Raw genomic sequence first — 27,523 nt, 5'->3', positions numbered from 1 at the left:
GCGCAGCCATTCTCGCGTCACGTGTTGGGAGAGTCCTGTGTCACGTGAAGCCCAGGTGGCGACGGAGCTACGGCGAGAGAGGGAGAGAAGGAAGGGGAAACCGGAAGGGGTGCGAGTGAAGCAAGCGGGAGAAGACAGCTCTCGAGGGCGAGGGGTGCGCGTGCGCCTGCTCTTACCCTTAACATATCCCGCGGCCCTGCCGCACTCCCTCTCCGCCAGGTGACAGCTGGGCCTGATCCGCCGCGCGCCGCCTGGGGCGCGAGGAGCGCGCTCCCTGCTCTCACGCGCGGCGCCGGCCGCCCCTCCCCCTCGTCCCGTCTGTCCTGTCCCGTCCCGTCGCGTCCCGTCCCGTCGGGTGCCCCCGGCCGGGTGCCGATGCGAGTCGGCGGCAGCGGGGACACTTTCTGACTCCTGGTCACTGTATCGGCTGCCCTTCCCTTCCCGTCGTGGGGCCGGCCGCTACCCGGCCCCAGGATGCAGAATGTGATTAACACAGTGAAGGGAAAGGCACTGGAAGTGGCCGAGTACCTGACCCCGGTCCTCAAGGTAAGCCGGGCCGGGCTTGCCAGGGGCTGTCAGTCACACGCTCAAACTCTGCAGGGACCTAGGACCGGGCGCCGGGGGAGCCACCATGTTCTCCCGCGGGGAAAGGTGAGGGAAGGTAGTAAAGGTGGACCCAGGAAAAGGTGCAGCCCCCACCTGTGGGCTTACCCATCTGTTCTCTAGGGCTTTCCGACTCTTGGGTAAACTCGGTGTGACGCTCCGTGCGAACTCCTGTCGTCCCCCCAACCCGCGAGAGTGCAGCGCGTGTGGGTACGTCGGGTTGGAAGGTGGTCCGCAGCGACGTGGATCTGAGAAAGTTAAATCCCAATTTCGGTAGTCTTTTGAACTTTTAAAACAGATGTTGCTTATCTTTCAAAAGAAATCAGTTTGGTACGAAAATGACATGTCACTTTTTTCTTTCAAATTTCGTAGTAAGTCTCTTCTAATTAGGAGTTTGAAATAGTTAAGTTGTAACTGAAATAGTAAGTTGTAACAATCCAACTTGTTAGATTGCAGAGGAACTGAGGTGAAATTTGCAGCATGATTAGTACCTTTGCACCCAGCTAACAGACAAAACCTCCCTTTCCCAATTTTTTTAAAAATAGCTGAAACTAGTTGTTAATCTTGGACTTAGGTGATACATATATAAAAACAATGGCAATAATGCAGCATTTTAAAAAGTAATTGTGACACGTTATTATAGCAGTGACTGATGATCTTATTTTCAAAGAAATTTCTAAAAGAGCATTAAAGTTTTTATTTTACAGTTTTTTTAGAGTAAGTTTTTTGTTATTGTAACTTTTTCCTTTCTGAAAAGCAAGCAATGATATAGTAAATGAAAAGCAAGTTCTTGCTTACTGGGTTTTTTTTTTTTAACTTTAAATTAAAATTTTACAAATCTTAGTGCAGGGATGAAATATCCTTAGAAATGTCGGTCCTCTTTATTCAAGAAGTTATTCTGGTATGGTATGAAGAATAGTGAACAGTTTTACTTTGCTCCCTTTCCATGACAAAGAGAAATGTTAGTTCCGTACATTTTATATTTATTTCTAACACTGATTTTAAAATGAAATCTTGTTGGTCCAACTTTCAAAAAACTCATGAAAGTTTATAAATGAGAATTTCAACTCTTGCTATGCTTCTGTTTGTTTACTGTGAAAACCATCTTAAGATTATTCAGTCAACTTTGAAAATAATTTTGACATTTGAATCAAATGATTCTTTTGCATATTATGTTATCTTTTCAGAAAACTGTCTGCCTAGGTATATAGCATTTAAATAATACATGGTTATTACAACTTTTTAATTTCAGGGAAAAGGAGCAGGAGAAAGACCTCTGAAATTAAATATAAAACTGCTATTTTATTGGCCAATTGTATTTTATTGAATTTAGAACATAGAATTTTGTCTTGAGAAATCATTTTACTTGTTCACTAAACTGACAAGGAAGCATTAGCTTGTCAGTATGTATTTTTAGTAATAAGGAAAACAGAATTGATGACCCTCTCTTTACCCCTCCCTATGCAAACTTGTTCATAGAGAGATTCCTTATAGTTTCCTACCAGACATGGGAAGGCAAGGAGGAAAAAACCAAATTCCTGGGAAAGAAATAATGACTTCTCCCAGCAAATAAAAATTAAGAAAAATCATGATTTGGAAGACATAGGTCCAGTAAAAGCCAAAGTCTTTATAATAATCTTTAAGCCTTTACTTGATTGGTAGTGGTCCCTATCTCATCTACTACTCTATCCCTTGCTCACTTTTGCTTAAGCCGGTCTGACCTATTTGTTATTCCATCAGGCACTCTCTTGTTTCAGGTTTTTGCATTTGCCCTTCCCTCTGCATGAAATGCTCTTCCCCCAGACAGCCTGTGGTCGGATCCTACCTTAAGGTCTCTCTGCTCAATAGTCACCTGTCAGAGGAGTCTTTGTTCTCTTACCATCCTATTTTAAATAGCCATCTCCCTCCACCCCTGACCAGTTTTCTCTCTGCTTCATTTTTCTTCATGCTATTCATTACTATTTGGCTTTTCTCCCTCCACTAGGGTTTAAAGTTCTTATGAGGACAAAGATGCGTTTGCTCTATTTTATTCACTCCTATGTCCACATTAACTCAAATAGTGCCTGGCACATAGTAGTTATTCAGTAAATATTTGTTGAATGAATAATGTTCATAAATGAATCTTTGAATTTTTTTCAGACTCTACCACAATCTTAGATACAACTTAAAAATTCAGAAAAATTTGGTAAATGTCATCTTTGCTTTAGAGAAGGGAATATTTTATTAGTATCATGGTGGAGATGAGAATAATAGGAAAGGATCAAATGATTTATGACTTCCAGATTTGTTTTCTAATATTACTCAATTTAAATGAGGTGGCTGAATTGTTAGATGTCTAAACAAGTTTAAGACATTTTTACTGTTCTGTAAAATAAAGATATTTGTTATTTCACAAAATCTTTGTATTATAGTTATTTTCATGTCAGTTTCCTCCATTAGACTTATATATTCCTTGAGGTCAGGTACCATAATGTATTATTTATTTATTTATTTTTTAATGTGTTCCATTGCCTAGACGGGTGCCAGGCAAATAGTTGCCCACAAACATTGTAAAATTGAAAGTGAAACGTAGTATATAATATTGTTATTCTTTTTGCTCTCTTTAGGAATCAAAGTTTAAGGAAACAGGTGTTATCACCCCAGAAGAGGTAAGTGTTGAAGATATTCTGAAGCTATTATGTTTTACAATTATATTAAACTAGGTGGCTTTCTTGCTTTGTAAGAAAAAAATCCTTAGTCTTGATTTGAATAAAAGTAGTTTTTGTTGACCATATTAGCAATTTTATAGGGATTTCTACGTACTTCCCATAGAGTAGAAATTGTAACTTCCCTCTCAGTTTGACACTTCTCATATTTCTCTGTAGTTCCTCTTTATTAGAATACAGTGAGGGTATTAGGGGAAATGGAAAAGGTTCCTATGGTGACTTATCCTTCACTCATATTTGTGTTATATATATATATATATATATATATATATGTGTGTGTGTGATATATATATGATATATATATATATATACACACACACACATATATATTGAGCTCTGTGCTAGGCTCTGGTGTTTGTTGTGTCTTGCCTTTGTCTCACCAAACCTGAGTTTTCATGGCTTTCTATTTGGAAACTTTAGCTCACTGCTTGGATGTTAAGTTTTCTCTCAGTCTTTAGGTTAATTATTTTATTTATACATACTGAACACTGATATTTTTTCCTCACCATTTTTTCACTTTTTATACCAACCAAGTAATGTTGAAACTGCTTAATGCAGAAATTAATGGCTATTTTGTAGGCCAGTTGAGTTTTATTGAACTTGTAATGTAGAATTATGTTTTAAGAAATAATTTTCCTCACCAAATCTTGCTTACCAAATCTACATAATTAAAGTGTTCTCTTTCCTTTAGGTAATTTTATTCTTCATGGAGAAATAAATACTAGTCTAAAAATCCTTAGATTCCAGTTTTGTGAATAGTTATGGTTGCATCAGATTTACTATTTTGTAGTCTTAATAAATTACAACAAATTTATTAATCTTCAAATTTATTTTTAACTGTTATTAAAAGTACCACTCATTGGCCGTCTTACTCATTGTTTTGAGAGAAACATTTTGAAGTGAATCTTGTTTTATGATCTGACTGTTGCTGTAAATTCCAAGACCTCAGTGCAGAGAATGAACTGATCTTTTTCAGTTTTCCTTTGTCATGGAATCTCTTCAGTCCCAAGTCATTGTGAGTTCTAAGAATGGTGTGCTGAAGTGGTCTTTTGTCTTAAATTGTCTTTATTTTTAGTGAAGACAAATGGTGGTATGCAAAGAACCTAGGAGACATTCCTTCTAGACCTATTTCTCTAATTTCTTCTATTCGGACTTGGGCAAATCAGCTTTCTTAAGCTTTCTAAGCGCAGGCCTCATTTTTTCTCATTTATAAAATGAGGGGTTTTGGCTAGACATTCTCTGAAGGACCCATTCTGCCTTAGGCATCATGTGTTTAATACCTTGAATGCCAACTTAAACTAAGTTTTGATCTTAAGGATCTTAATGTTTTATGTCAAACAAAGGTGTAATACAGGCTCTAAAGGTAAGTATCTGAAATCAAGAGCAGGGATGAAAGTATGCTGCTCCTTTTGGGCTCTTTCACTTTATCTCCTCTACATGAACATGAATAATTAGTAAGTAGATGGAGTTAGAGATCCATATCTGTGGTCATTAGATAGAATTTAAAAGTGAACTGTTTTAAAACGGCTACTAATCCTAGAATGAATAAATGTTACACATAATTGTATCATGAAGTAGTTAATGAATTTTCCTCTTTTTAAAAAAGATACAAGGCATAACTAGCCCAGCTGGGTCCCAACCACATAATGCTGGATTGGGATAGAGCACAGTTACAGGATTGAGTTAGAGTAGAATGAGTCTAGAGGAGGAAAATGAGAAGACATAACTTGCTTTCAAGAAACACTATACTGAGTTTTGTTGTTTTCTCTTGCTGTTTCTAGGCTTCTGGCTGTCAGCCTCCAGCTATCCTTTTGTTTTCAATGAGAGGTGTGGAAGTACTGTGTTTAAACAGAGGGGCAGGCATTATCTAACATAGTCTTGTCAGACTAAAAATATTTCAATGTACAACATATGTGTGACTTGATCCAATACTAGTAATAGAGGGTAGCTTGAGGAATAAAGTTGCTCACCAAAATATTAATATTGATTGTATCTTGTTGGAGCTATTCAGTATTATATAGTATTTAACCAATAAGAAAAGCGACTGCAAAAAATATTGAGAACTTAGAAGTTTCAGTCTTTGTCTTACATTTTATTTCACTTGAACATATGAACCATATAATAATTGCCATTGCCAGTGAGGGCAAATGTACACATATATTAATTATCAGTGCAATTCTGTGTTCTTTTATAGTTTTCCTTCTAGTGTTTTTGTGTTTTGTTTTTTTTAATAGATGCCACCAGAGGGAGTTACCTAGAATAAAATATTAGAGCCTTGTGACCTCAAGCAATAACATTAAAGAATTTTAAAATTTTTCTTTGTTTTGCTTGCATTTTGTTAAATTAGTACTCATTTGATGGTGATGAATTAGTTCCTGATAACCACAGAGATAAATGTAGCATCTGGTTGCAGTGACCCAAAATGCTTAAAACCTGGGGGAGAGAGTATTGTTTTCATTTGGGTTTTTGTCTTTATCTAACCAGTTTAAGTAATACAAAGATTCTTTGAAATAAAAAAACAGAAACATTTGTAAATATGAAGTAAATTAATAGAAACATTTGCTGTTGGGAATACATTGATAAAACTTATTTCGTTAATGTATTCTTTTAAAAGTTACTCTCAGAATTCTTATTTTATAGTCTTACTCTCTCAAATGAAAGTAGAGTATTATATATTAGATGTACTTTTCTCAGAAAGACTTTAGAAAATTAAAGACATAATTTTTTGCTATGTAATAAACTCGTGAGCAATACATGATATTAAGTTAGAGCTGTAGTGAGATAGATGTAATTGGGAAAGTATGTGTGCATATTGCTTGAGTTGGGAAATTGCAGTTATGCTTAACAGACTTTCATTTTCTGCTCTTAAAAATAAGCAGGATTTTTGTCTTGTAGTAAACTCAATTCATGTTCGTGTATAATGGGAATTCTCAAAAGGTTAAACTTTTTCTTTGAGTCTCTTTTTTGACTTCTCAAAAACAAAAACTTGTGCAATGTTTAATTTGCCCAGAAAGTCCAAGGTTTGCTAGAGGATTCAATGTCTTAATTCTCTTGATGTTTTCTGATTCGGTCCAAAAGCTTCTAACTTTTTCCCCATTGTTTGGCACTACATTTCTCATTCTTGTTAATATTCCTTGAGAGTATGAAAATGTTTTCAAAATTGGCTGTTACCTAAATTTAAAAAAAAAAATGAAGAAATGTGATGTAATTCTTACATCATAGACATGAATCTATTTAGTAATTTTTTCAAAGATCTTCACTGAGTTTTCAGCTACTAGCAAGAATCTCTAGATTTTATCTGTCCATAAAATGATTTTTGAAGTTTTAAATCCTGTGGTGTCAACTTTATTAAGTCTTGTAGTGTATGCCTTTGGTATTATTTAATCCAATGATAAAAGTTGAATTAAAAAATAGCACTCAATGTTTTTTTCTTCCAAAATTAATTGGAATTTTTATGGATGCTAAAAATTTTGCAGTTTTAATAATAATCAAAAATCTTCAAGCTGTTAGAGCAGATTTGGTGCTATTTAAATTGATTATTGGATATCAGGGAAACATGGGATGATCACTTTGATATTTTGCCACCTTACATTCTGATGTTCAATTTTTCTTTTTCCCTTTTTTCCATACTCTTTCTAAATCCTGAGTAGTTTGTGGCAGCTGGAGATCACTTAGTCCACCACTGTCCAACATGGCAATGGTAAGTAATCTTGAGGGAAGAGTAGAAAATTAGTAAAAAACATGACTTCATCATTATGGCAGCTTGCAAAATATGTTAGGGCATGAAAATCAGAATGACCAGTCTAACCCTCTTCTAGTAGATTTTTTATTAAACAGTTCCCCGGTGATACTCAAAGTAAAATAAAGGAAGAAAAATTAAGCGTATAGCTATTTTGTTTTGCTCTTAGCACAAAAGATGGACATTTTTGAGATAAATGCCTTTGCTTCCTTTACTAGTATTCCCTTTACAGGTCTTAGGTCTGATCTTGTTGTGGATCTTAAAAAAGAATGTTCAAGAGTTTATAAATTTGATGAGCTCATTTTTTTAAATTAAAAAGTATTGAATAGTTTTCATGACATTAATAAATGCAGAGATTTTGCTCAGTCTTATGTTCTTTAACCATAAGACCTTCTATTAAAGTTCAGAAGTATACTCCCTTTTTAGGAATTAGCTCTAAAGTTTAAAAGGTTATGATGCTGATTAAGGTCTTCATTGGAAATTGCTGGTAATAAACTTTAATAATGTTTTATTTTCTTTATTAACTTTTAATTATAAAAGTAATTTAAGCAGGTTAGCTAATCTCATAACATATTTTAAATATTCTGAGTAACAACAGAATGTTTTAAAAGCAAATGCAGTTTCATTATTTTCAACTATTTATTGTAAACCCATCTGACAGTTGCTGAAAAAGTGATCCTAATACTGGCAGAATTCTTTAAATTAGGCTAGCATTGTTGTTTAGATAAGTTGTTCAACTTGTTATGTCCTTTTTTCCTTCCCCCCTCAATGACACTTTTTACATTGTAATTGAAAGCCACAGTTTTGATTTGGGAGAAGGGGTTCTAGAATTAATAAGGTTCTAATTGATAATATTTTCTTTACTATCTAAAGAGCTCAAGTAATTAAACTGTTTTAAACTAGACTTGTAGCTCTCTTTCATCAGTGGCCTATTCTCTTCCCCTTAATTTTTATATTTAACACATATCCAAAATGGTTATTACTGCTTATTATCAATTGCTTCTTATCTTTTAGAGCATTGTTTCTTACGTACCAAGGCCAAAATATCAGGTTTATTTATTTTTATGTTCTTGTCTTTACTAGATGCATTCTGTTCCATATTTAAAATTGAGTTAATATGTAGAAACTCTCTAATTTAGTAAGAGTGGTTGATCCCTCCTCCATCCTAAATTGTAAGTTAAAACTATATTTAACTAGGTTTTGATCTATATTTTAACTCAAATAGGTATGCAAAATTTAAAACAATATTCATCTGGTGTAAGCATAACTAATTTAGGATTTTCTTCAATATGATACACATTTTCTTTATTCAGATTTCTTTGTCATAGTCCTAAATTGTCTAGTTTGAACATGTGGTATATGTTATTGTTATGGGGAATTTATATATGGACAGGATCTTTTAGCAGGTGGTAGTTTATAGTTCCACTTTATGAATTGTGGTTGAAATAATTTCATTGTAACTTAGAACTCAGTTATACCCCACTCCAATGTCCACACTTCTGGCTGAACTCCTGGGGCCAAAGGAACAATTCATTTTAAATCAGTGCTTAAAACATGATTTCCATGCTATACTTTCATGTCTACAGGAGCCATGACCTTAACTGTATCTTCTAGTCTCAAAACTTCAGGCATTGCCATGACATTGTTGAATTTGACACTTAGGAGAGGTCCAAGGAAGCCTAGAAGGCTACCAAATGATATTCAGGCATTTCTTGGCTTTATTTTGTGTTCAAATAGATTGTTTGAATTTTAGACTAAAGATTCAGAAGGCAGCAGAACTCCAAATTTATGCTCATGTGTTTGTGACAGGCATCATATGCCACCCCAGCTCTGGCCAGTTCCAGTAGGTGACCCACAGAAGAATCTCTGAGCAAATTTGTAATAAGGTATTCCAGAGTAGCTCTGAAAACTCAGAACTGTTGTAGGTGACTGTGACCCACAGAGGGAGTGGTGTTTAAGAGCAGGAGCCCTGGAATCACTTAGCTTGATCCTGGCTCTTCCACCTGCTGGTTTTGTGACCATGGGCAATCTTTAAGCTCTTGTTTGCTTACCTATAAAATGGGGATATTAATGTTACCCACCTCTTGGGGTTCTGAGGATTAAATAACAACAATGCATGTTAGAGTTCTAAGTCCTATACTTAATATGCACTCAATAAAAGTTCTTTTTGTTTGTTTTCAGTTATTCTCAATGTTATCATCTTGTGATTCAAAGTATCTTTTATCTCTTAGTTCCAATTTTAGTAGAGTGGTAGAAACAGGGATCTTGCCAACCACCTACTTTGTTATGTCATGCAGCTATTTTTCTGCCTCTTCTTGGTCTCAAGATGAGCAGTACTTTAAGGTTAAAAATCTGAATAAGATTACACTCACTAAGGAACAGCATTTTCTTTTTGTTTAGAGATAAACGTAATAATTACTCTGTATTCTATATTTTTTGTCTAATATTTAATTCAAATTTATTTATCTGCATCTTAGTACATTTCACATATAATATTGCTATGTTCTTTGATTCTCTGACATGTATCACTTAATGACATCTTTCCCAAACTAATTTTAAAACCTTTTCCTCAGGAATGTGGATTGTGTAGTTTTTGAGATTTACATGTGATGTCTTTTGTTCTGTCTTTGCCTTTTAAAATATTTTTTATGTTTTGTTGCTTTTCACTCTTTTTAAAGGGCAACAGGGGAAGAATTGAAAGTGAAGGCATACCTGCCAACAGGCAAACAATTTTTGGTCACCAAAAATGGTAAGAATTATGTTACATATACTAATAAGCTTTGTATAGTGATATGTATGGTTTTTTTTTAAAAAAAAAAAAAAAACAGAACCTTAGCACTTACTGATGTTAATTTGTTCTTAAAGCTATACTTAGAGCCGCTCTCAGACAGAAATTTAGAAATTTAGTGAAGCTCTGGGTTTTCTATTGCTAAGGTATTTATTTTTCCTTATTTGATTTTTATCTCCTTTTTTTTTTTCCTGTTCACCAAAAAAGGCTAGTTTTAAGATAGGGAGGAAAAAGGTCCTAAGCAGAGTTGGCCTACTTCTATTTGTACTTTTTTAAAATTGACTTCATAATCATAATCTTTTTAACTATTTGATTTTGATCTTCTTTAGATTTAAAGTTTTCATGGAAAATGAAATTGATGCTACCTTTGACATCTAAAAGCTCAAAGTTCAAGATTTTATTATCCATAATGTCATTGAAAGATTGCCTATAGGTACAAAAAATGTTTTTGAAACGGTATCTTACTTACGAAGTTATTTTGAAAACAACATCAAAATATACATTGATTTCTGTTCTAATTTATCCATTATAAGAAAGGGAAAATATGTAGAAAACATTAGTTTCTTCTCTCCTATGGCATATTTGTTTTTAATTAGGACTGATCATTTATATCCTGCTTGTTTTAAAAACATCAGGAGATTCATAGTAATTTTTTGACCCTACCTCATAATGTTTTTACCTTATAATCTGTTCAATTTTAGGATTGTATGAATAATAATACCTATTAACTAACACATTTACTATATGAAAAGCTTGAAACCAATATTGTATGCCAGTAAAATGTAATAGGTTAGTGAATTTTACACTGGTTTTTCCATTATGAATAGCTGGAACTCAAATATAAATTATGAAATTTATATTGAAAGTTAACTTTAGCATTGCAAACTGGAGGTCACCTTTACCACCTCTGAGAGTGACAGGTGGTGCCTCCACGTTCTGAGAGTAAAGCCATTAAATGAGATATTATTCATTACCCTCAAGTTAAACAATGTCATCTCTGACTTCAGCTCGCTATTTTCACAGACAGACCATCAGGGTAAAGAATTCATAGAACACTCCCAGTAGAGCCTTTCTACTTGTGTTCTGACAAAGCTATTTAGAGAAAGATAAATGTGTTCAAATAATTGTTTGTCTCTGGGCTGAATGTTACTCTTTAATCATTTTTCATTAGAAGAGAACTATAACATTCATTTAATATTTTGGTGGTAGAAAAATCATATTTTATGGTATAAACTTTCTCTTTTTTCTAATGGATTTATAGGAAGCAGATTATGTCTACTAACTGTATTTGCCATTTTTTTATAGTGCCATGCTATAAGCGGTGCAAGCAGATGGAATATTCAGATGAATTGGAAGCTATCATTGAAGAAGATGATGGTGATGGAGGATGGGTAGATACTTACCATAACACAGGTAAGAGGAGAATAGAATGACATATATTTGGTTTAAATTGTTTTAAACTCCTTTACAATATTTTATTAACAGCCTTGATTTAGAAAACAAAACACAACAAAACAAAAAAGAGTATACATAAGGCGCAGTAGACTTTTACCGGAAAAGAAAGAAGACAAATTAGAAAAAATGCTCTTTGGAGTATATCAGATTGCTATAGTACTGCTATAGCAATCTGATATAGCAAATTGCTACTATAACAATCTTTAGTAGCAATTTGTATATTACTGCTAAGTATATATAAATAATATGCTGTAAGTATATTATTTTCTTTATTTCCACAGAAAGAAAGCCAATTAGAAATACTGAGTATGCAGACTACTTTGCTCTGAATCCCTTATTGACATATCATTCCATTGCTGGATGATTATCTTTAGGACAGGAACCATACTCTACTCATATTCATTTTACTCAGAGACCTGATTGAAAGGTATTGAATAATAATATTTTAAATCACTATTAAGACAGTATTAAGGACTCTAAGGTCTGTGAAGGTAGAGGTTCATTGTTGAACCCCCAATATCTATCATAGTATCTGACATGGAAGTTGTTCAACAAATTTTTGTTAGAGGATTTGGCTACATTTAAGCCTTTCATAAGTATATGTTTGCATTAGTTGTTTAGAACTCTGAGTATGATTTTTTTTTTATTCCATGTCCTAAAAACCTAAGGCCACTATATTTATATTAATTATGTAAATGCATATTATTATATGCTGGTCTAGCCAACTACCATTTATGGTTTAGTTTTAATCAAGAAAATATGTTCTGAGTTTAAATCTAGGATATTGAAAATAAATTTTCTCCCTCTAAGCCTTAGAGAGTAGGAGGTATATCAAAAGTAGTAATAGAGCAGGGTTTCTCAACTTCAGCACCATTAACGTTTTGGCCTGGGTAATTCTTTGTCATAGCATTTCCTTCACAATGCAGAATGTTTAGCAACATCCCTGGGCCCTACCCACTAGATGCCAGTAGCGTTCTTCCAGTTGTGACAACCAGAAATGCCTCCAGGCATTGCCATATATTCCATGAAGGGCAAAACTGTTGCCCTTTTTGAGACCCACTACAATAGACAAAGAGCTAAGTAATCTACCCAGGAAAATGTACCTTGTTATGTCAGTTTCTCTTCTACACTAAAGAAAGGACACTGCCATCTGTTTCTTTATGGTGATAATAGGCACAGATTTAGAACTTGAGCTCCTTGATACGAACCTCACTTGTTTCTTAATGAGTTGAATGTTGTTATGTCAAGGCCTAAAGAAAATAGCAGATTGATCAACTTTTTAAGCTAATTTCAAAAATCATCCTCTTTTCTTCCACCAAGTAGTGCTGTTAGACTTCTTTATTTTTGATCATTTCCAGAATCATTCAGCTGTTCTGCTTTAGTTTTCCTATGACTGGAAGTATGGGCAGCACATCTGTAGGAAATTGTCTGTTGACTGACTAGAGTCATGCTTATAGCACTATGTTTCTGATGTCAAGTTAATGAGTTACTCTGTTGCTGAGTTGTATTTTCTCCCATAATCACTATCCCCAAATCCAGGTGCATGTTTACAAAGTCATTCATTACAGAGATAAGTAGGTATCAGTAGGACTGGATGGACAAAAATCTATTAAAGAAATTCAACAACTAAAATGAATGTTTGCCCTGCTGATAAGGAACAAGTAACATTTTCATATATGCAGTTAATTTGATATACATAATAAATTCTAACTGATGTTTATGAGAGATACCCTTAGAACTTAGCTTTAAACTATATCCTGATTTGATTAAAGCAGTGCTTCCACTGACTCACAAAGTCAGGTGCCTGGTTCCTTGTTATCTCAGTTCCTTTTGCTTCATCTCTCCTTCACTCCTTTCAGGTTTCTTTGATTTCTCTTAGCCCTTGTATTAGTCATGTTTCTTCAGAGAAACAGAATCAACAAAATGTGAATGTAAATAGTGGTAATAGACTAGATACAGATACAGGTACAAATAGATAAATATAGATGTAGATATAGATATATGTATACATAGATTGAGGAATTGGCTTATGTAATTGTAGGAGCTTTCAACTCTGAAATTTATAGGACAGACTGGCCAGGAGACTGAAAACCCAGGTAAGGGTTCATTGCTTCAGCTGTAGTGTAAAGGCAGTCTAGAGGCAGAATTCGTTCTTCTTCCTGAGGATCTCAAGTCTTTTTCTCTTAAGGCCTCCAAGTATTGGATGAGGCCTACCCTCATTGAGGAGGGTAATCTGCTTTACTCAAAGTCTATTGATTGAAATGTTAAAAACATCTAAAAAGATACCTGCACAGCTATGTCTAGACTGGTGTTTGACCAAACAGCTGGATACAATAGCCTAGCCAAGTTGATGTAAACTTCGCCATCACAACACTTGAGAGTATTACCCTTATTAGAGTCATTTGAGCTTTTTTTTTTCCCCCAGTATGCCCTACTTTTAGGCGAGTTTGGTTTAATGGGATTCTTCTACGTTATATTTAGACAAATTGAAGAGGTTTATTTTCTTTGTTTCTGTGTACTAGATTCAGTGTTTGGTTTTGTACTACCAATTCATTATGTTAAGATTTGGGTTTTACTGTTATGAAATAATCATACCTATTATGGAGTAATTTCTAGAAATACTATGAAGTAAAAGCTTTATGCTAGAGCTGTTAATTGTGGCATTTTCCATTTGTGAAAGTAAATGATTCTTTGGTTTTGATTATTGAACATGTATATCAAGGTTTTAGAAGATTAGCAAAGGAGCAAAGCATATTTTGTATGTAGGATTTTTTTCTTTAGTATTTCTATCCTTGTTGAACGCTCTAATTGAGAACATTGACATATATTTTGAAATAGAAATATTATTTAGCTGACTTGTGGTGCTGCTATATGCGTAATGCCCCCTTCCTTGAGACAAGTAGGTTCCAAGGTAGTTGCTCAAACAGGTGTAGTGGACAGAACATTGAACCAAAAGTCAGAACATGTGGTTTTGAATCCCAGTTTCTCATGTAACTGGCTGTGAGACTCTCAGCAAGTTATTTTACTTCTCTGGAGACTTTATTTCTTCATAGGGAGAAATTAATACCCTAACTACTTCACTGGGTAGTGTTTGGAAGGATTATATAAAGATGTGGAAACAGTAAAATAGAAACTCTCATATAAATGTGATAGGACACCTCTGGGTGTGCTAGATTTCTGAAGCAAATGGCATATTAATATAACGAATACCTTGTTGAGAAAAATTCAATGTACGTTTAAATAAAATGTAAATATGAATCCTGTAGTCTCTTAATCTGTTCATTTCTGAGAATGAATATGTATTTTGATAGAGACTCACACAAGGAAAGTAAATAAAGGAAAGTAAATGAGGAATGATAGAGTAGGATAATTCGTGGTAAAATATTAAATTGTTATGCTTTTTGATTATTTTTTTTAATTTGAGATGTGCCTTTTCGATGATTTATTCCTATTAGAGTTCATTTGTAAAAATGCTGCTAACACTGCCCCTTCATTTCAGAGCAGTTTTGAGAATTTAGATAATTTTAAGTGTTTTTATATTGCTTGGATACAGAGGATGTTTACAATTTAAGCTATTCTTTTCTGCACAATTTTAAACAGGTATTGGAGGAATAACCGAAGCAGTTAAGGAGATTACACTGGAAAGCAAGGTACTGGTTAATTGGATATATTTCTAAATTCAATCACCTAGTTATTTGCATACATGTATATAAATATCATCTCATTCTTATTCAAACTCTGGTTATTTATTTTAAATTCTAGCTTTTATTTCCCTCTCATTTTTCTATATCAACATACCAAAACTCTACCAGTGCTTCTCTTCTTTTCCTTAATCTGCTGTATGGTTAAGAAAAAACATTTTTTGAGATTTTAACTGGTAAAAACTAATAATTTTTACTAATTGGGAAGGCTTCTAGGCTAGTTTAAAAGAAATGGCTTTTTATTTTTAAGTATAAGTACCAAATGTTCTGTAAGTGGAGGTTTTTAAAGTGGTTTATCTACTTGCTGATTAGTAGATGGTAACGATAGTTTAAATGTTGTAGTTTAAACATTGTCTTAAGCAAGTTACTCGTTACCTCTGTAGTTTTTTTAATTTACTGCTAATGTGAGGGAGATTTTTTATTTGTTTTTGAAAATTTAAAGGTAAACTTTAGCATCATGATATTTTGAATCATGAATGGAAGCTAAATCACTTAGGTTTTATTATTGTACAATTTATTTGTGGGGGAAGGTAAACTACGTGAATGGGTGGAATTTTTATGCTTGAAAATTTTCAGTTAATGCATACTTCCAATATTATATTAGCTTTTGACTTCTAAAGAAAGAATGATTACAATTGTTTTCAGAATTGTATATAATTGTTTGACATGATATGAAAAAATAATACAAAATGGATTTACCCTTACCTTTTCTTAATTATTAGGTTGGTGCAAACATAATTGCAGTTTAAAAGGTAAAAAAAATAAAATTGCAAAAAACGCAATTACTTTTGCACCAACCTAATATTTTGTTAACAGTCAAGTCTCTTAAAGAATAGAGTATTTAGATAGAATAATTGTGTTCCTTTTGTCCTTGTGAAACATTTAACCACAACTTAACTAGTTTAAGATATCCTTTATGTGTTTTTGTCATTTGGATCTTTTGGGATTTATAACTGAGACTTAACAGAGAGTGTTAGAAACTAAAGCAAGTTTTATTTTTTTTCAGTGTACAATTTTATGCTTGCTAGAAATTCACTTTGCGCACTTGATAGGGCGCAGTTCATTGGCCTGAGAATTTATCCTTTTGAAATTTTTTTTGGAGAGTTTGAATGACTAAGGAGAAATTGTGCAAATGGCTTTGTTGCTTTAGAAGATATTGTTTACTCCAGCCATTAGTGTATATGTTTCAGATTTGGGGAATAATAAATGGCAGAGTAGTTTGGATAACATTGGTTTATGGGAATTCTTTCAAGAAATTTTCAGTAAATGCAATAGTGGTTAATATGGTGCTTAGTATCCCACTTAACATCCTTATGTCCTAATAAAGGATGAATACTTAGAATAATTTGTAACTAGACTATATCTTTCCTGTCATTTCCTATTTAAAATAGAATTTACATTATTTTTTATGATTTACTGCTTAGAATGCTTGCCATCTAGACCCTATATTAATCTTTGTTGTTGATTTCTACTGTATTCTATATCAAGTATGAACATCCAACATGATTAAAATTTTGCTTAATGATCAGTTTTTCAGATATTGGCTTATCTAATAATTACCCAGATACTGATGATCTGTCCTCTGTGGTTACATGTTTTTGGTGTAATAATGACACATATGATCTTGAGTTTCTAATAGTAAATAAAATCATCCCTAATTAAAATTATTGATTAGGTGAAACTAGGTGTGCAATTTTTTGACTCAGTATATTGCCTTCAGATTATTAGAATATTTTGTGAAAATAATAAGTGTTTATTAGGCTTGTCTTTGGTTAGCATTATTTTTTTATTCTAGTGCTAATATAATTAAGAAATTGAACTGAAATCTTATGTGTTATAATAATTGTAATGGCTTAATTCAGCCAGGATATTGTTAACAAATTAGGATATAATAGTGTTTGACATATAACAATAAATTTAACATGTGAGTATATTGTGATATAAATGTATACATTTTTTGTCCTTTAAATTATGTGTGCAAGTTAACATAACTTTGAACTGATTTTCTAATACTAATGAATTGGTTAGCTAAAAATGTTGTTTTATTGGAAGTACAACTGGCAACTATTTCTGAATGGTTAGTTTAGATGACTCTTGGTGCTTGTATGATGCCTTTTATATTTTTCAGTCACAGCACTGAGCACATCACTTTTAATGATTGTTTTAAGAGTTTGTCATTTCACTGGACTAGGAGTTTCTTGAGGATAAGAACTGTCTTGTCACTTATTTTCACAGTGGTTAGTTAGCACTGTGCTGGTGTGTGGGTGCTCAGTATTTGAACTAATGAACATATTTAAGTGACTTTAAATATAATTCATTTCAAAGGACAGTATAAAACTCCAAGATTGTTCAGCATTATGTGAGGAGGAGGAAGAAGAAGATGAAGGAGAAGCTGCAGATATGGAAGGTATTTGTGTTCCAGATTTGCTTTAATCGCACTAGAATATTTGACTGTGGAATATTTGTAATTCATGTGGATTAAGAATTCTATCCCATTCAGTTCTAAATTTTAACATGTAATAGCCTAGAGAGGATTTTGTTGAGTGTAAATTTAATCAGTGCAGAACTTATTTTGATCTTGGACTCTTCTACTTTACTTAGAGCGTAGCCTTGACATCATTATTTTTATGGGGATAAATATTAGTCATAAATCTTGAATACTGGGTACAGCTGTAAGATACAGATTCTTAAGCTAACTCTTAAACTGCTTCAGAGCCATGCAATGTTTGCTCATGCATTATGTATTTTCTTTTTTCTTTTTGATAACATCTTACTACAAAAACCTTCTGATAGTGATTTTTAATGGAGCCTTTTGAACTACACAGAATCCCCTCATTGTTGCCTGAGGTTCTGAAATGGCTTCCTAGTCTTGCTAGCTGAGAATCACTGCATTCATGGATCATTGTCATGGGAGATTGAAAATCACTGTACTAACAGAACAGAGTAATATAGGTCTAAAAGTATATGGCTATTCAAAGCTTCATATTCCATTAGTGTGATAATCTGTAATGCACGTGAAACCTCAGATATATAAAAATAGAGGAAAAAATTGCTGCACCAGGGCAACCTATCTGTTAAATTCTATTTGTCTGTATTATACTTTCTTCCCTGCATTATTTGATTCTATTAGCCATTCTCTCCCTTGGTTATGACAGTGGGTTTTCCTCCTTCTTCTTTGACTGTTTCTTCTAAGTCTTCTGGGGTTCGCTTACTTCTGCCCAGCTGTCAAATGTTACTATTTCTTGGGGTTTTGTTTACTTTTTCCTGCTCACTCCTTACACTCCCAGATAGATTTTTATGTATTCTGTGGCTTCTGTAATGGTATACAATGGTCTGACATGGAAATTTGTGCAACAGGAAAAATGGTGTATAAATTACATTAGATTCTCTATGAGAGTTTAATATTAATATATATGTGTGTATATAGGATAGGGAGAGCAGTTGGAAAAAGGAAGAGAATATGAAAACAAAATACAGAGGGTAGACATTTTGGAGGCTGTAAGTTACCCCCAAATTTTATGTATCCCCAAAATACTTAGGATTTATAGTGAGATAGAATGTCTTAAAGCATGTGAAAGTGCTCGCTTCAGCAGCACTTATGCTAAAAAGCATGCGAAAGTAGAAGATGGTACCAAGTAAAGCTGAAGCACAATAATGGCAAGTGGTGTTTGTTGATGAGATGACAGCATAACCTAATCAACAGAATAACTTGACTTAAAAGTACCTTTCAGTTTTGTTTTCTGAGTCCCCATGATACCTAGCTGTATATCTCTTTCTGAATTCTAGGCAGAGTCTTGTCCTTATTCCCATGGTTAACTCTCATTCATTGAGGAAATATAAGTGAGTTATTGTAACCAAAATTGCTCACAGTAATCTCACATACCATCTCTGTGGTCAAGACTTCCGTATCTAAACCAACCATCCAGATCTCCTGAACTTCAGATCTACTTGTTTAGTTTCATTTCCACCTCAATGTCTCATAATTGTCAGAAACACCTTCTTGCACAAATACTCTTTCTGTATTCCATCTGTTTCTGAATGGCATACAATTGTCAAAACTGGGGTCGGGGGGCAGGAAGAACCCTATAAGTAAAGCACTGTTTTCAGAGTACAAGCTGTGGGACTGCCTTAAATATCTGACAGCCTTTTAGTATGTTTGTTACATTTCCCTTGGATAGAGTTAAAGAAAGAATTGCTATATATGGAATTTCGCTTAAAAAACAGTGTTGATGGTATCTAATATAACAGTTTTCATTATTCAACAAATATTTATTGAGCAGTACAGTATCTGTAGTAGATGCTGTTTTTGGTGCTGGAGATAAAGCAATAAACAAACAAAAAAGCAATAGATAAGCAAAACATGTATTAGTTGTGTTAAGGAGAAAAAAAGGGGGGGTCTTGGGGTGGGATGAGTATTAACAGTTTTTAAATAGGTTGATCAAGAAAAACCTCATTGAGAATATACCTTTTGAGTAAAGCCTGGCAGGAAGTGAGTGAACAAGCTATTTGGATATCTGAGGTGGAGTACAAAGGCTCTGAGGTGGGAGCCTGCTGGCTTATTAAATACTGTGAGGAGGCTCCTATGTTCAGACAGAAGTGAGGGGAGAGTAGTAAGGTGTCGAGTCAGAGAGATAAACTTGGGCAGATCATGTAGGGCCCTGGCTTTAACTCAAAAGTGAGATGAGAAGCCATTGCAGGGCTTTTCTAAGTAGAGGAGCGACTTAGATTGAGATTTAACATTTTAACAGAATCTCTGTGAGTGCGGTGTTGAGAATAGACTGATGGTGAATAGGGCAACAGTAAGGAGGCTGTTTTGATAATCCAGGCAACTCACGACAGTGGCTTGGGCTCGAGTGGTAACATTGGAAGTGATGAGAAACAATTCTGGACGTATTTGAGGGTAGGGTCAAAAGGATTTGCTGGTGGAATGGAACAGACTAGTCACGTGTGACTCCAATGTTTTTGACCTGTGTCTGGAAAGATATTAACTGACATGGGGAAAATTATAGGACTCAATGGTTTTGGAGGGGGCGTTGGGAGCTCAGTTTTGGACATGTGATATTTGTGATGCCCCTTTGTCATTCATTGGAACCATAAGTAGACAGTTAGGTGTCCAGGTCTGCAGTGAGGGAATAAATTTTCGAGTCAGCAGCATTTAAAGCCATTGAGACTAGTTAAATCATCAAAGGAGTGAGTATGGATAGAGAAGAGCACAAGGTCCAAAAACTGAGCAGAGTTGTTTTTGTTTTGTTTTTGTTTCTTTTTTTATTTTTTTAATGGTCGAGATGATAAAGATGGACCAGCATAGGAAATAGTGAAGGCAAAGCTAGTGAGGTGGGTGGGAAGCCCAGAAAATGTAGTATCTTAAAAGTCGAGGACAGAAAGTGTTCCAAAGAGAACGGTATAAATCATACCAGATGCTCCTGAGAGGTCAATTAAAATGAAAACTGGGCGGTTAGCACCAGATTCGGCAAAGTGGAAGTCACGGATGACTTCAATGAGCACATTTTATGCAATTATATAAGTAGCCTTGTGTATGCTATGGAGTCACTGGGGACTCGACGGTATTATTATGCCAATTGGTATTATTAATAGACTATAGCAGAGACCAAGCCTTAATCATGCTGACTTTCTCTGGCTCTCTGACAGATAAAGTATCTGCTGCTTTAGAAATAGGTGTGGAATTAGCTCACTCATATTTATGCAATATCTTCAGTTAGAAACAAAAGCAAAAACCCGGTTTTTCAATGATTCTCTGAAATAATATATAGTTTGATTTAGGAAATTTTTTTGAAGTTGATTAATCTTTTGTTGCTTTTTATAACAGAATATGAAGAGAGTGGATTGTTGGAAACAGATGAGGTTTGTAAATTGAGTTTTCTTGAGTTAATTTTTGATGAATAAACTTGGGGATTAGTGTTTTAATTAATATCTTGATCTTTCAAATAAGTTTTTATTTATATGTCTACATCTGTTATGCCATATAATATTTTACTTTGAGTTTTAAGTTATATCTGCTTCTGAAAAAGATACATAGAGTGGGAAAAATAGGTTTTTCTAAAATGTCACATTCATACTGATTTCACTGGTTGTAAATTTTTCTCCATTATTGCCAGGCTACCCTAGACACAAGGAAAATAGTAGAAGCTTGTAAAGCTAAAACTGATGCCGGAGGTGAAGATGCTATTTTGCAAACCAGAACTTATGACCTTTACATCACTTATGATAAATATTACCAGACACCACGACTATGGTTGTTTGGCTATGATGAGGTAAAAATAAAGAAAAACTTATTTTAATGTAAATATTTAATTAATTTATTTATTTACTTATTAAATTTATTGGGGTGACATTGGTTAGTAAAATTATATAGGTTTCAAGTGTGTATTTCTATAATAAATCATCTATATATTACATTGTGTGCTCAGTACCCAGAGTCAGTTCTTCCATCACCATGTATTTGACCCCCTTCTTGCTCTTCTGTCAACCTCTCTCCCCACTTACTCTCTGGTAACCACCAAACTGTTACCTGTGGCTATGAGTTTTTGTTTATTTGTCTTGTTCCTTTGTTGCTTTCAGTTTTACATCCCACATATGAGAAATACAGTTCCTAACTTTTTCTGACTTCGCTTAGCATGATAATCTCAAGATCCATCCATGGTATTGCAAATGGTAGTGTTTCATCTTATGATAGAATAGTATTCCATTGTGTATATATACCACATTTTCTTTATCCAATCATCTATCAAAGGACACTTTGGTTGTTTCCATGTCTTGAATAATGCTGCAATGAACAATGCAGCAATGAGCATCAGGGATCATATATGTTTACGGATAAATGTTTTCAGATTTTTTGGGTTGATACCCAAAAGAGAGATTGCTGGGTCATATGGTAATTCTGTTCTTAATTTTTTTGAAGGAACCCTTATACTGTTTTCCATAGTGGCTATCTCAATTTTAATGTAAATATTTTAAATTGTTGGGTTTAATTCTTTCATCACTAGATTTTTAAACTTTAGAAATCATTTGTTTTATAATTTTATGATTAAATTGCACTTGATTTTTATTTTGAAGAAACTATGAATTATTCAGTGTGACAGTAAAACTACTAAGAATTAAACATTAATAATCTGTTATATATTTATTGCTTGGTCTCTGAGCATAGTCCTTCAAAAGTGAGGGAAATTGAACATGGTTTGTTGTATTAAATTTTGTTTGGGATCATACCTGTTGATATTTAGGCATTTACAGAATAATCACATCACAGGTGTTGTTGTTTTTTTCCCTGAAGATAGAAAACTTTTTTTTAACTCATCCACTTAATTGAATTAAAGGATAGCTAAAATAAAATTAATTTTTGTAATCTTTCATTCCAGTGACAATGAGAAACAAGAAAATAAAACAAAATAGACCTAAAGTATGAGTTACAAAGTTACAAAATGTTTAGATGGCCATGCACCTGCCTTTTTGTGGTATCTTTAGTGCATTAGATGGTGATGGTTGTCACATAGCCTGATGGACAGACTCCCTCCTCCATCCCTTCTTGGTATAAACTTTACACCAAATAATCTGGTAATTCTAAATACTCTAGAACTCTGAATTGCAAGCAATGTGGGAGATGGGGATAAATGTAAACATTGAAGTTTAGGCCTAAAAATTTTTAAACAATAATTTCAAAGCATTTTTTATGGTTTCAGCAACGGCAGCCTTTAACAGTTGAGCACATGTATGAAGACATCAGTCAAGATCATGTGAAGAAAACAGTGACCATTGAAAATCACCCTCATCTCCCACCACCTCCTATGTGTTCAGTTCACCCTTGCAGGTCTGTGTTTGGGGGTGGGGGAAGGGGAAAGAGGTACTTCATGAATTTATTACTTAGAGAATCTGTAAATGAGTGAGCCAACAGAAAAAATTTACTTAATAAGCAAGTAAAATTTGTCTTCCTTAGAAATGTTCTTGTGCTTAAGTGCATAAGAAAAAGAAATACTTTACAAAGTTATATTTAATTCATTAAGAATTTTTTTTTGTTCTTTGTATGTATTGTGTTACAGTGTAGATCTTTGTGATTTTTACTCCTGTTTTTAGCTCCAAGAATAGTTTGGAAGATCCTTTTTAGATTAAAAAACATTCGTTTAGACATGGTTTACTCTATCTTTCTGTAAATGTGGAGTATAAAGTTAACCTTGTGCTTTTTCTAGGTGACTTATTTATTTCCTTTTATTGCTTAGTGAAGGGAGATATATGAGGAATTTCTGTTCCCCTTTACACTTCCTTAAAAAAGAAAAAGGTATTGTTACATGATAATTTCTTTCAGTTAGTTATTTCTAATGGTTAACTTTCAGAAAATCATTGAGAAATTCTGGTAACTATTTTTTCAGATGAAAACTCTGATATTTCATTGACTAATTAGATGCAACATTTTAGTTTTCAAAACTTGTTTTTTTCCCCTTCTTCTGCCTCCGCCCACCACTCCAGTTCAAGCCGTTGTTTCTCAGTCTAGTTGTGTAGGACGCAGATCCCTGTCCCATGCTGGTATTATGAGCCTTGCGCTTCCCCCTGGCTGAGGTCGTCAGTCAGCTGCTCACAGCAGCTCACGGCAGCTCTCACTGGCTGCCAGCCACTCATGCTGGCCACCAGACACTCCTGGCAGCCCATGGCAGCTCACTGCAGCCCGGGGAGAGCTGTTGTTCACAGTCTTAGCTATAGAGGGCGCAGCTCACTGGCCCATGTGGGAATCAAACCGGTGTTCTCAACGCTAGGAGCATGGCACTCCAACCACCTGAGCCACCGGGCCAGACCTCAAAAATTCGTTAATAGTTTTTTCTCATTTTTTACAACATCTTGATTCTCAAACATTATCCCATAGAAAGCCTCGTTCATCTTTCCAGTTTATGTCAATTGTTAATATTGAAAAGTAATTCAAGAGTCATTGGTTTTAGTTTTGAATTATCTAATCTAAAAGGTTTTCATTTTTGAGAGTTACATAGTTGATTCCTTGTATGGTTTGAGGTTTTAGGATGGTGCTTATCAAACCAAGCCATGTCTCTTTCCGAGGTGTAAATTTCACTCAGTTGGGAAAAGAGATAAGTAGTTTAACTGGAAGTTAATATTAATAAACATTTTGAATAAATTACTGTATTATAGAATACATAATATGTAAATATAGGAAAAAGCAGACAAGCAAAAAATCTAGGGGTCTGTAAAATGAGACTTCAAGGATATTTTAGGCCTTGCCTAAATGGCCTCAGATTATGTCTTCATATCCTCAGGATTAATACATTTACTTTCTAATTTTCTAAGTTGACTGCCTCTGTCATGAAGGTTATATTCATAAAAATTGAAGCAGCATTTTTAAAGCTAGGGTATGTAGAAAATACCATTCATTACTTTGGTACGTTGCCCTTTTCTCAATTTATATGCCCAGGCAATTACTTTGATATCACTCTTAGCATAGGAGCAACAGCAGTTGGCTGTAAAAATATTTGTGGATAGGACAAAAACTTCAGATAAATGTTTTTCTTTATATAAAGCCAAAATATTTCATAATAGAATCAGATAAATTTTACAATATGAAGACAAAGAAAAATATACATAAATTTCTTGACTGACCAATTAGCTTTTCTTTAATTCAGTGTTGGCTTATTCTCAGCTAAATATTTAAACAGAAAAAATCACAACATTGTATTAGGTTGGTGCAAAAGTAATTGCGGTTTTGCAATTATTTTTAACCTTCTAAACCACAATTACTTTTGTACCAACCTAATCTCTCTCTCTCTCTCTCTGTTTTTTTTGTTTTTCTTTTTTTTTTTGGACCAACTGTTGACACGTAGCTTTTGAATTTGGCTGGTCTGATTCTTTTTTGTTTCTCAGCAGACAGTCCTTGCTCTGCAATTCTGGCTTGGCATGATTTCCCTTTCTCTGGTTTTCTGCCCCCATCCCCATTATAGGAAAGCTAAGTACCAGTGCTATTGTATTCTTTTTGACTACCAGAGCTTTTTAAACTTACGCCCTCCTCCAATAAAACTGTCTTCATGACTTAATATGACTTGCTGCGGGTAGGGAGGAGAATATTTTATAATGTTAACTATTAATATGTTAAAATTCACTGGTAATAAGTAGACTTCTTTACAAACAAAAACTTGCTTCTCCTATTTTGATCTAAGTGATCTAAATTTATAAGATTTGTTCTTTTGCTTTTAGGCATGCTGAGGTGATGAAGAAAATCATTGAGACTGTTGCTGAAGGAGGGGGAGAACTTGGTGTTCATATGTATCCTTACCTGTGTGTGTGATTAGCAGCAAACTGGCTCCTAGGATTTTTTTTTTTTTTTTCCTATTTGGGAAATTTAGTGTAACCTTAATGACACAGTACCTATACTTGTTTTAGCCCCTCATATCTGGAAGTCTTAGAGAAGTCTTTAATTTATTTACAAAATATTATATTGTGATTATTCTGCCTTCTTGAGTTTATTAGCAAATGTTCCTGTGTGCACCCGTTAGCTCTGCCTTGTTACAGAGCCTGAAACACGCTTTCTAGATGCTTTTGTTTGCTGGAGAGGCAATGGCTAAGAGTATATGAATATAAAACCATTGCTGTTGGTGGAAAAGAAACTCAGTGGGTTTAATTTATTAATGAAAGATGAGTAACCTACTAATTTAGAAGACAACACATGAGTATCTTTTCCCTAAGTATATTTCCAGTTTAATAAGTTACAAAAATGTGCTTTCCCCTCAGGTAAAAGCAGAGTTGAGTTGTGGCAGTCTGAGGTCTCTCTGAAACAAAAAATTCAACTTAAATATGTTGATTAAAAAGTAAAGCACATAAAATATGTTGCAGGTATTCTTAAAATATAGTATTTTCATTTTTTTCCAGAACCATTTTTCTCTTCCATTTTTCTACAAGAAGAGTACCCTTGTTCTATCTTACTATGATTGTCCTACTCAGTTCTTTGGGGTTAACAAGATGAATAAATTAAGTAAACTGCTGAATCCTGAAATACATGTACTCAAAGCATGGATTCATCAAAAGTAGCCGAAGTCAATGATTTAGATTCCAAATAACTTGAATTAGTTCGGTGCTAGACTGAGTCTAGACTTCATGCCACTCAAAGTTAGATGTAGATTGAGCAGTCATCACTGTCTTGGAACTACAGATAACCTAAGCACTGCAAATAGTGGGTCCCTCAGAGGCACCCTGGGCTGATTTGATATTGAAACCAACTAAGCACGTTTGGTCCAAAGCAGGTTTCCTCCTGAAATCCTATTAGCATAATCTGCATTGGAGGCTGGATAGCAACTGGGAAGACTCTGTATGTAATTCATAATGGAGTCATCAGTTCCTCCCAATAAAAATTAAGCTCTTACTGTTTCCAAGTACAATGGAACATAGAAAAGAAATTAATAATTTATTAAACAGTCTAATATAGTAGATTCTATGGCAAGTACATATATACTAACCTAGAATCAGTCATTATGGTGGGTTTCCACTTAATTGTTTTTTTATCTTTTGCTTCAGTGCAATTCTTTACCCTGTCTCATTTTCTAACCTAGTCAAGCAAATTTATAGGCAGTAAAAGGGCCATTTTCCAGTCATTTAAACATGGACAACCTTGTCTTTATTTTTATATCAAAATAATTGGACTTACATGAACTTATACTCATCAGAAAGGTTCACATTCAGATATTAAATGTGAATGGTCAGGTAGTCTTAAAGTTATAGAGAGCCTCATGTGGAATAGACACAAACTTGCATGAGTGCATTTTTTAAATATACTTGTAAGATTTTGTCTTATGTATTTTTTCTGAGAAATTATTGCTTAATAAAATGGATAATTATAATGTTAGTTTAAATTATAGAGATATTAACCAATCTATTTTCCTTAGCTAAAGACCTTTAGGTATCTTCTAATTTTCTTGAAATTTGTACAAGCTGTCATTCCAACAATAGAATATGACTACACAAGACACTTCACAATGTAACGAAGAGAGCATAGAATCTATCCTAATTATTGGTTCTGATTTTTAAAGAATTAACCCATAGATGTGACCATTGACCATATTTACCAATATGTACAATTTCTCTAATAAAGAGACTTATATGTTTATGCATTAAATAAAAAAAGTTCCACTACAGCCTTATTTGTTTAATAAAAGTGAGTGTAAAGAGACCATTTTTCTTGCTTCTTATCAAAAGGTGATAATACTATTTTCCTTAAATAAACAACTCTTTAAGTGAAGAAGTATCTCATACAGAATGATGATAAAAGTATTTTTCGTTCACATTTATGAGGAAGATACTTAAATGTGTGAGTGTGAGAACGTGTGTGTGAGAACTGGGACTAGAAAATACTGCATGGTAGACTTACCTTCCCTTTTTTCTCTTCCACTTTGTTCCTCCTCTCTTACCCTGTCTCCAAGACTCCTATCTGCTAATAGTTAATATTTATGAAACACTTACCATGTATCAGGAAATATGCTAAATGCTATTACTTATCTTGTTTTCCTGATTGTTTTATTAAGTTGATGTACCA

General features: G+C 34.0%; 1 protein-coding gene across 1 annotated transcript; it reads left to right on the top strand.

Moving 5' to 3' along the window:
• Positions 1 to 42: 42 nt before the first annotated feature.
• ATG3 (autophagy related 3) lies at positions 43 to 27,160 on the top strand. The gene is made up of 12 exons (XM_033127828.1): positions 43 to 546; positions 3,210 to 3,251; positions 6,959 to 7,008; positions 9,726 to 9,796; positions 11,141 to 11,248; positions 14,891 to 14,940; positions 17,317 to 17,398; positions 20,819 to 20,853; positions 21,108 to 21,263; positions 22,689 to 22,816; positions 25,195 to 25,263; positions 26,891 to 27,160. The coding sequence occupies exons 1-12, from the start codon at positions 475 to 477 to the stop codon at positions 26,970 to 26,972; spliced, it is 945 nt and encodes a 314-aa protein (XP_032983719.1). The 5' UTR covers positions 43 to 474; the 3' UTR covers positions 26,973 to 27,160.
• Positions 27,161 to 27,523: the final 363 nt, after the last annotated feature.

The sequence above is a fragment of the Rhinolophus ferrumequinum genome, chromosome 2 (genome assembly GCF_004115265.2).
Source record: "Rhinolophus ferrumequinum isolate MPI-CBG mRhiFer1 chromosome 2, mRhiFer1_v1.p, whole genome shotgun sequence".
NCBI classification, from domain to species: Eukaryota; Metazoa; Chordata; class Mammalia; order Chiroptera; family Rhinolophidae; genus Rhinolophus; species Rhinolophus ferrumequinum.
This window is presented reverse-complemented; position numbering and strand designations above follow the sequence as displayed.

Excerpts from the sequence above, each read along its gene's own strand:
- ATG3 (XM_033127828.1), top strand. The coding sequence starts at position 475 with ATGCAGAATGTGATTAACACAGTGAAGGGAAAGGCACTGGAAGTGGCC. Across the intron at positions 547-3,209 it reads ACCTGACCCCGGTCCTCAAG|GAATCAAAGTTTAAGGAAAC; the intron begins GTAAGCCGGGCC and ends TGCTCTCTTTAG. Across the intron at positions 14,941-17,316 it reads AGATTACACTGGAAAGCAAG|GACAGTATAAAACTCCAAGA; the intron begins GTACTGGTTAAT and ends TTCATTTCAAAG.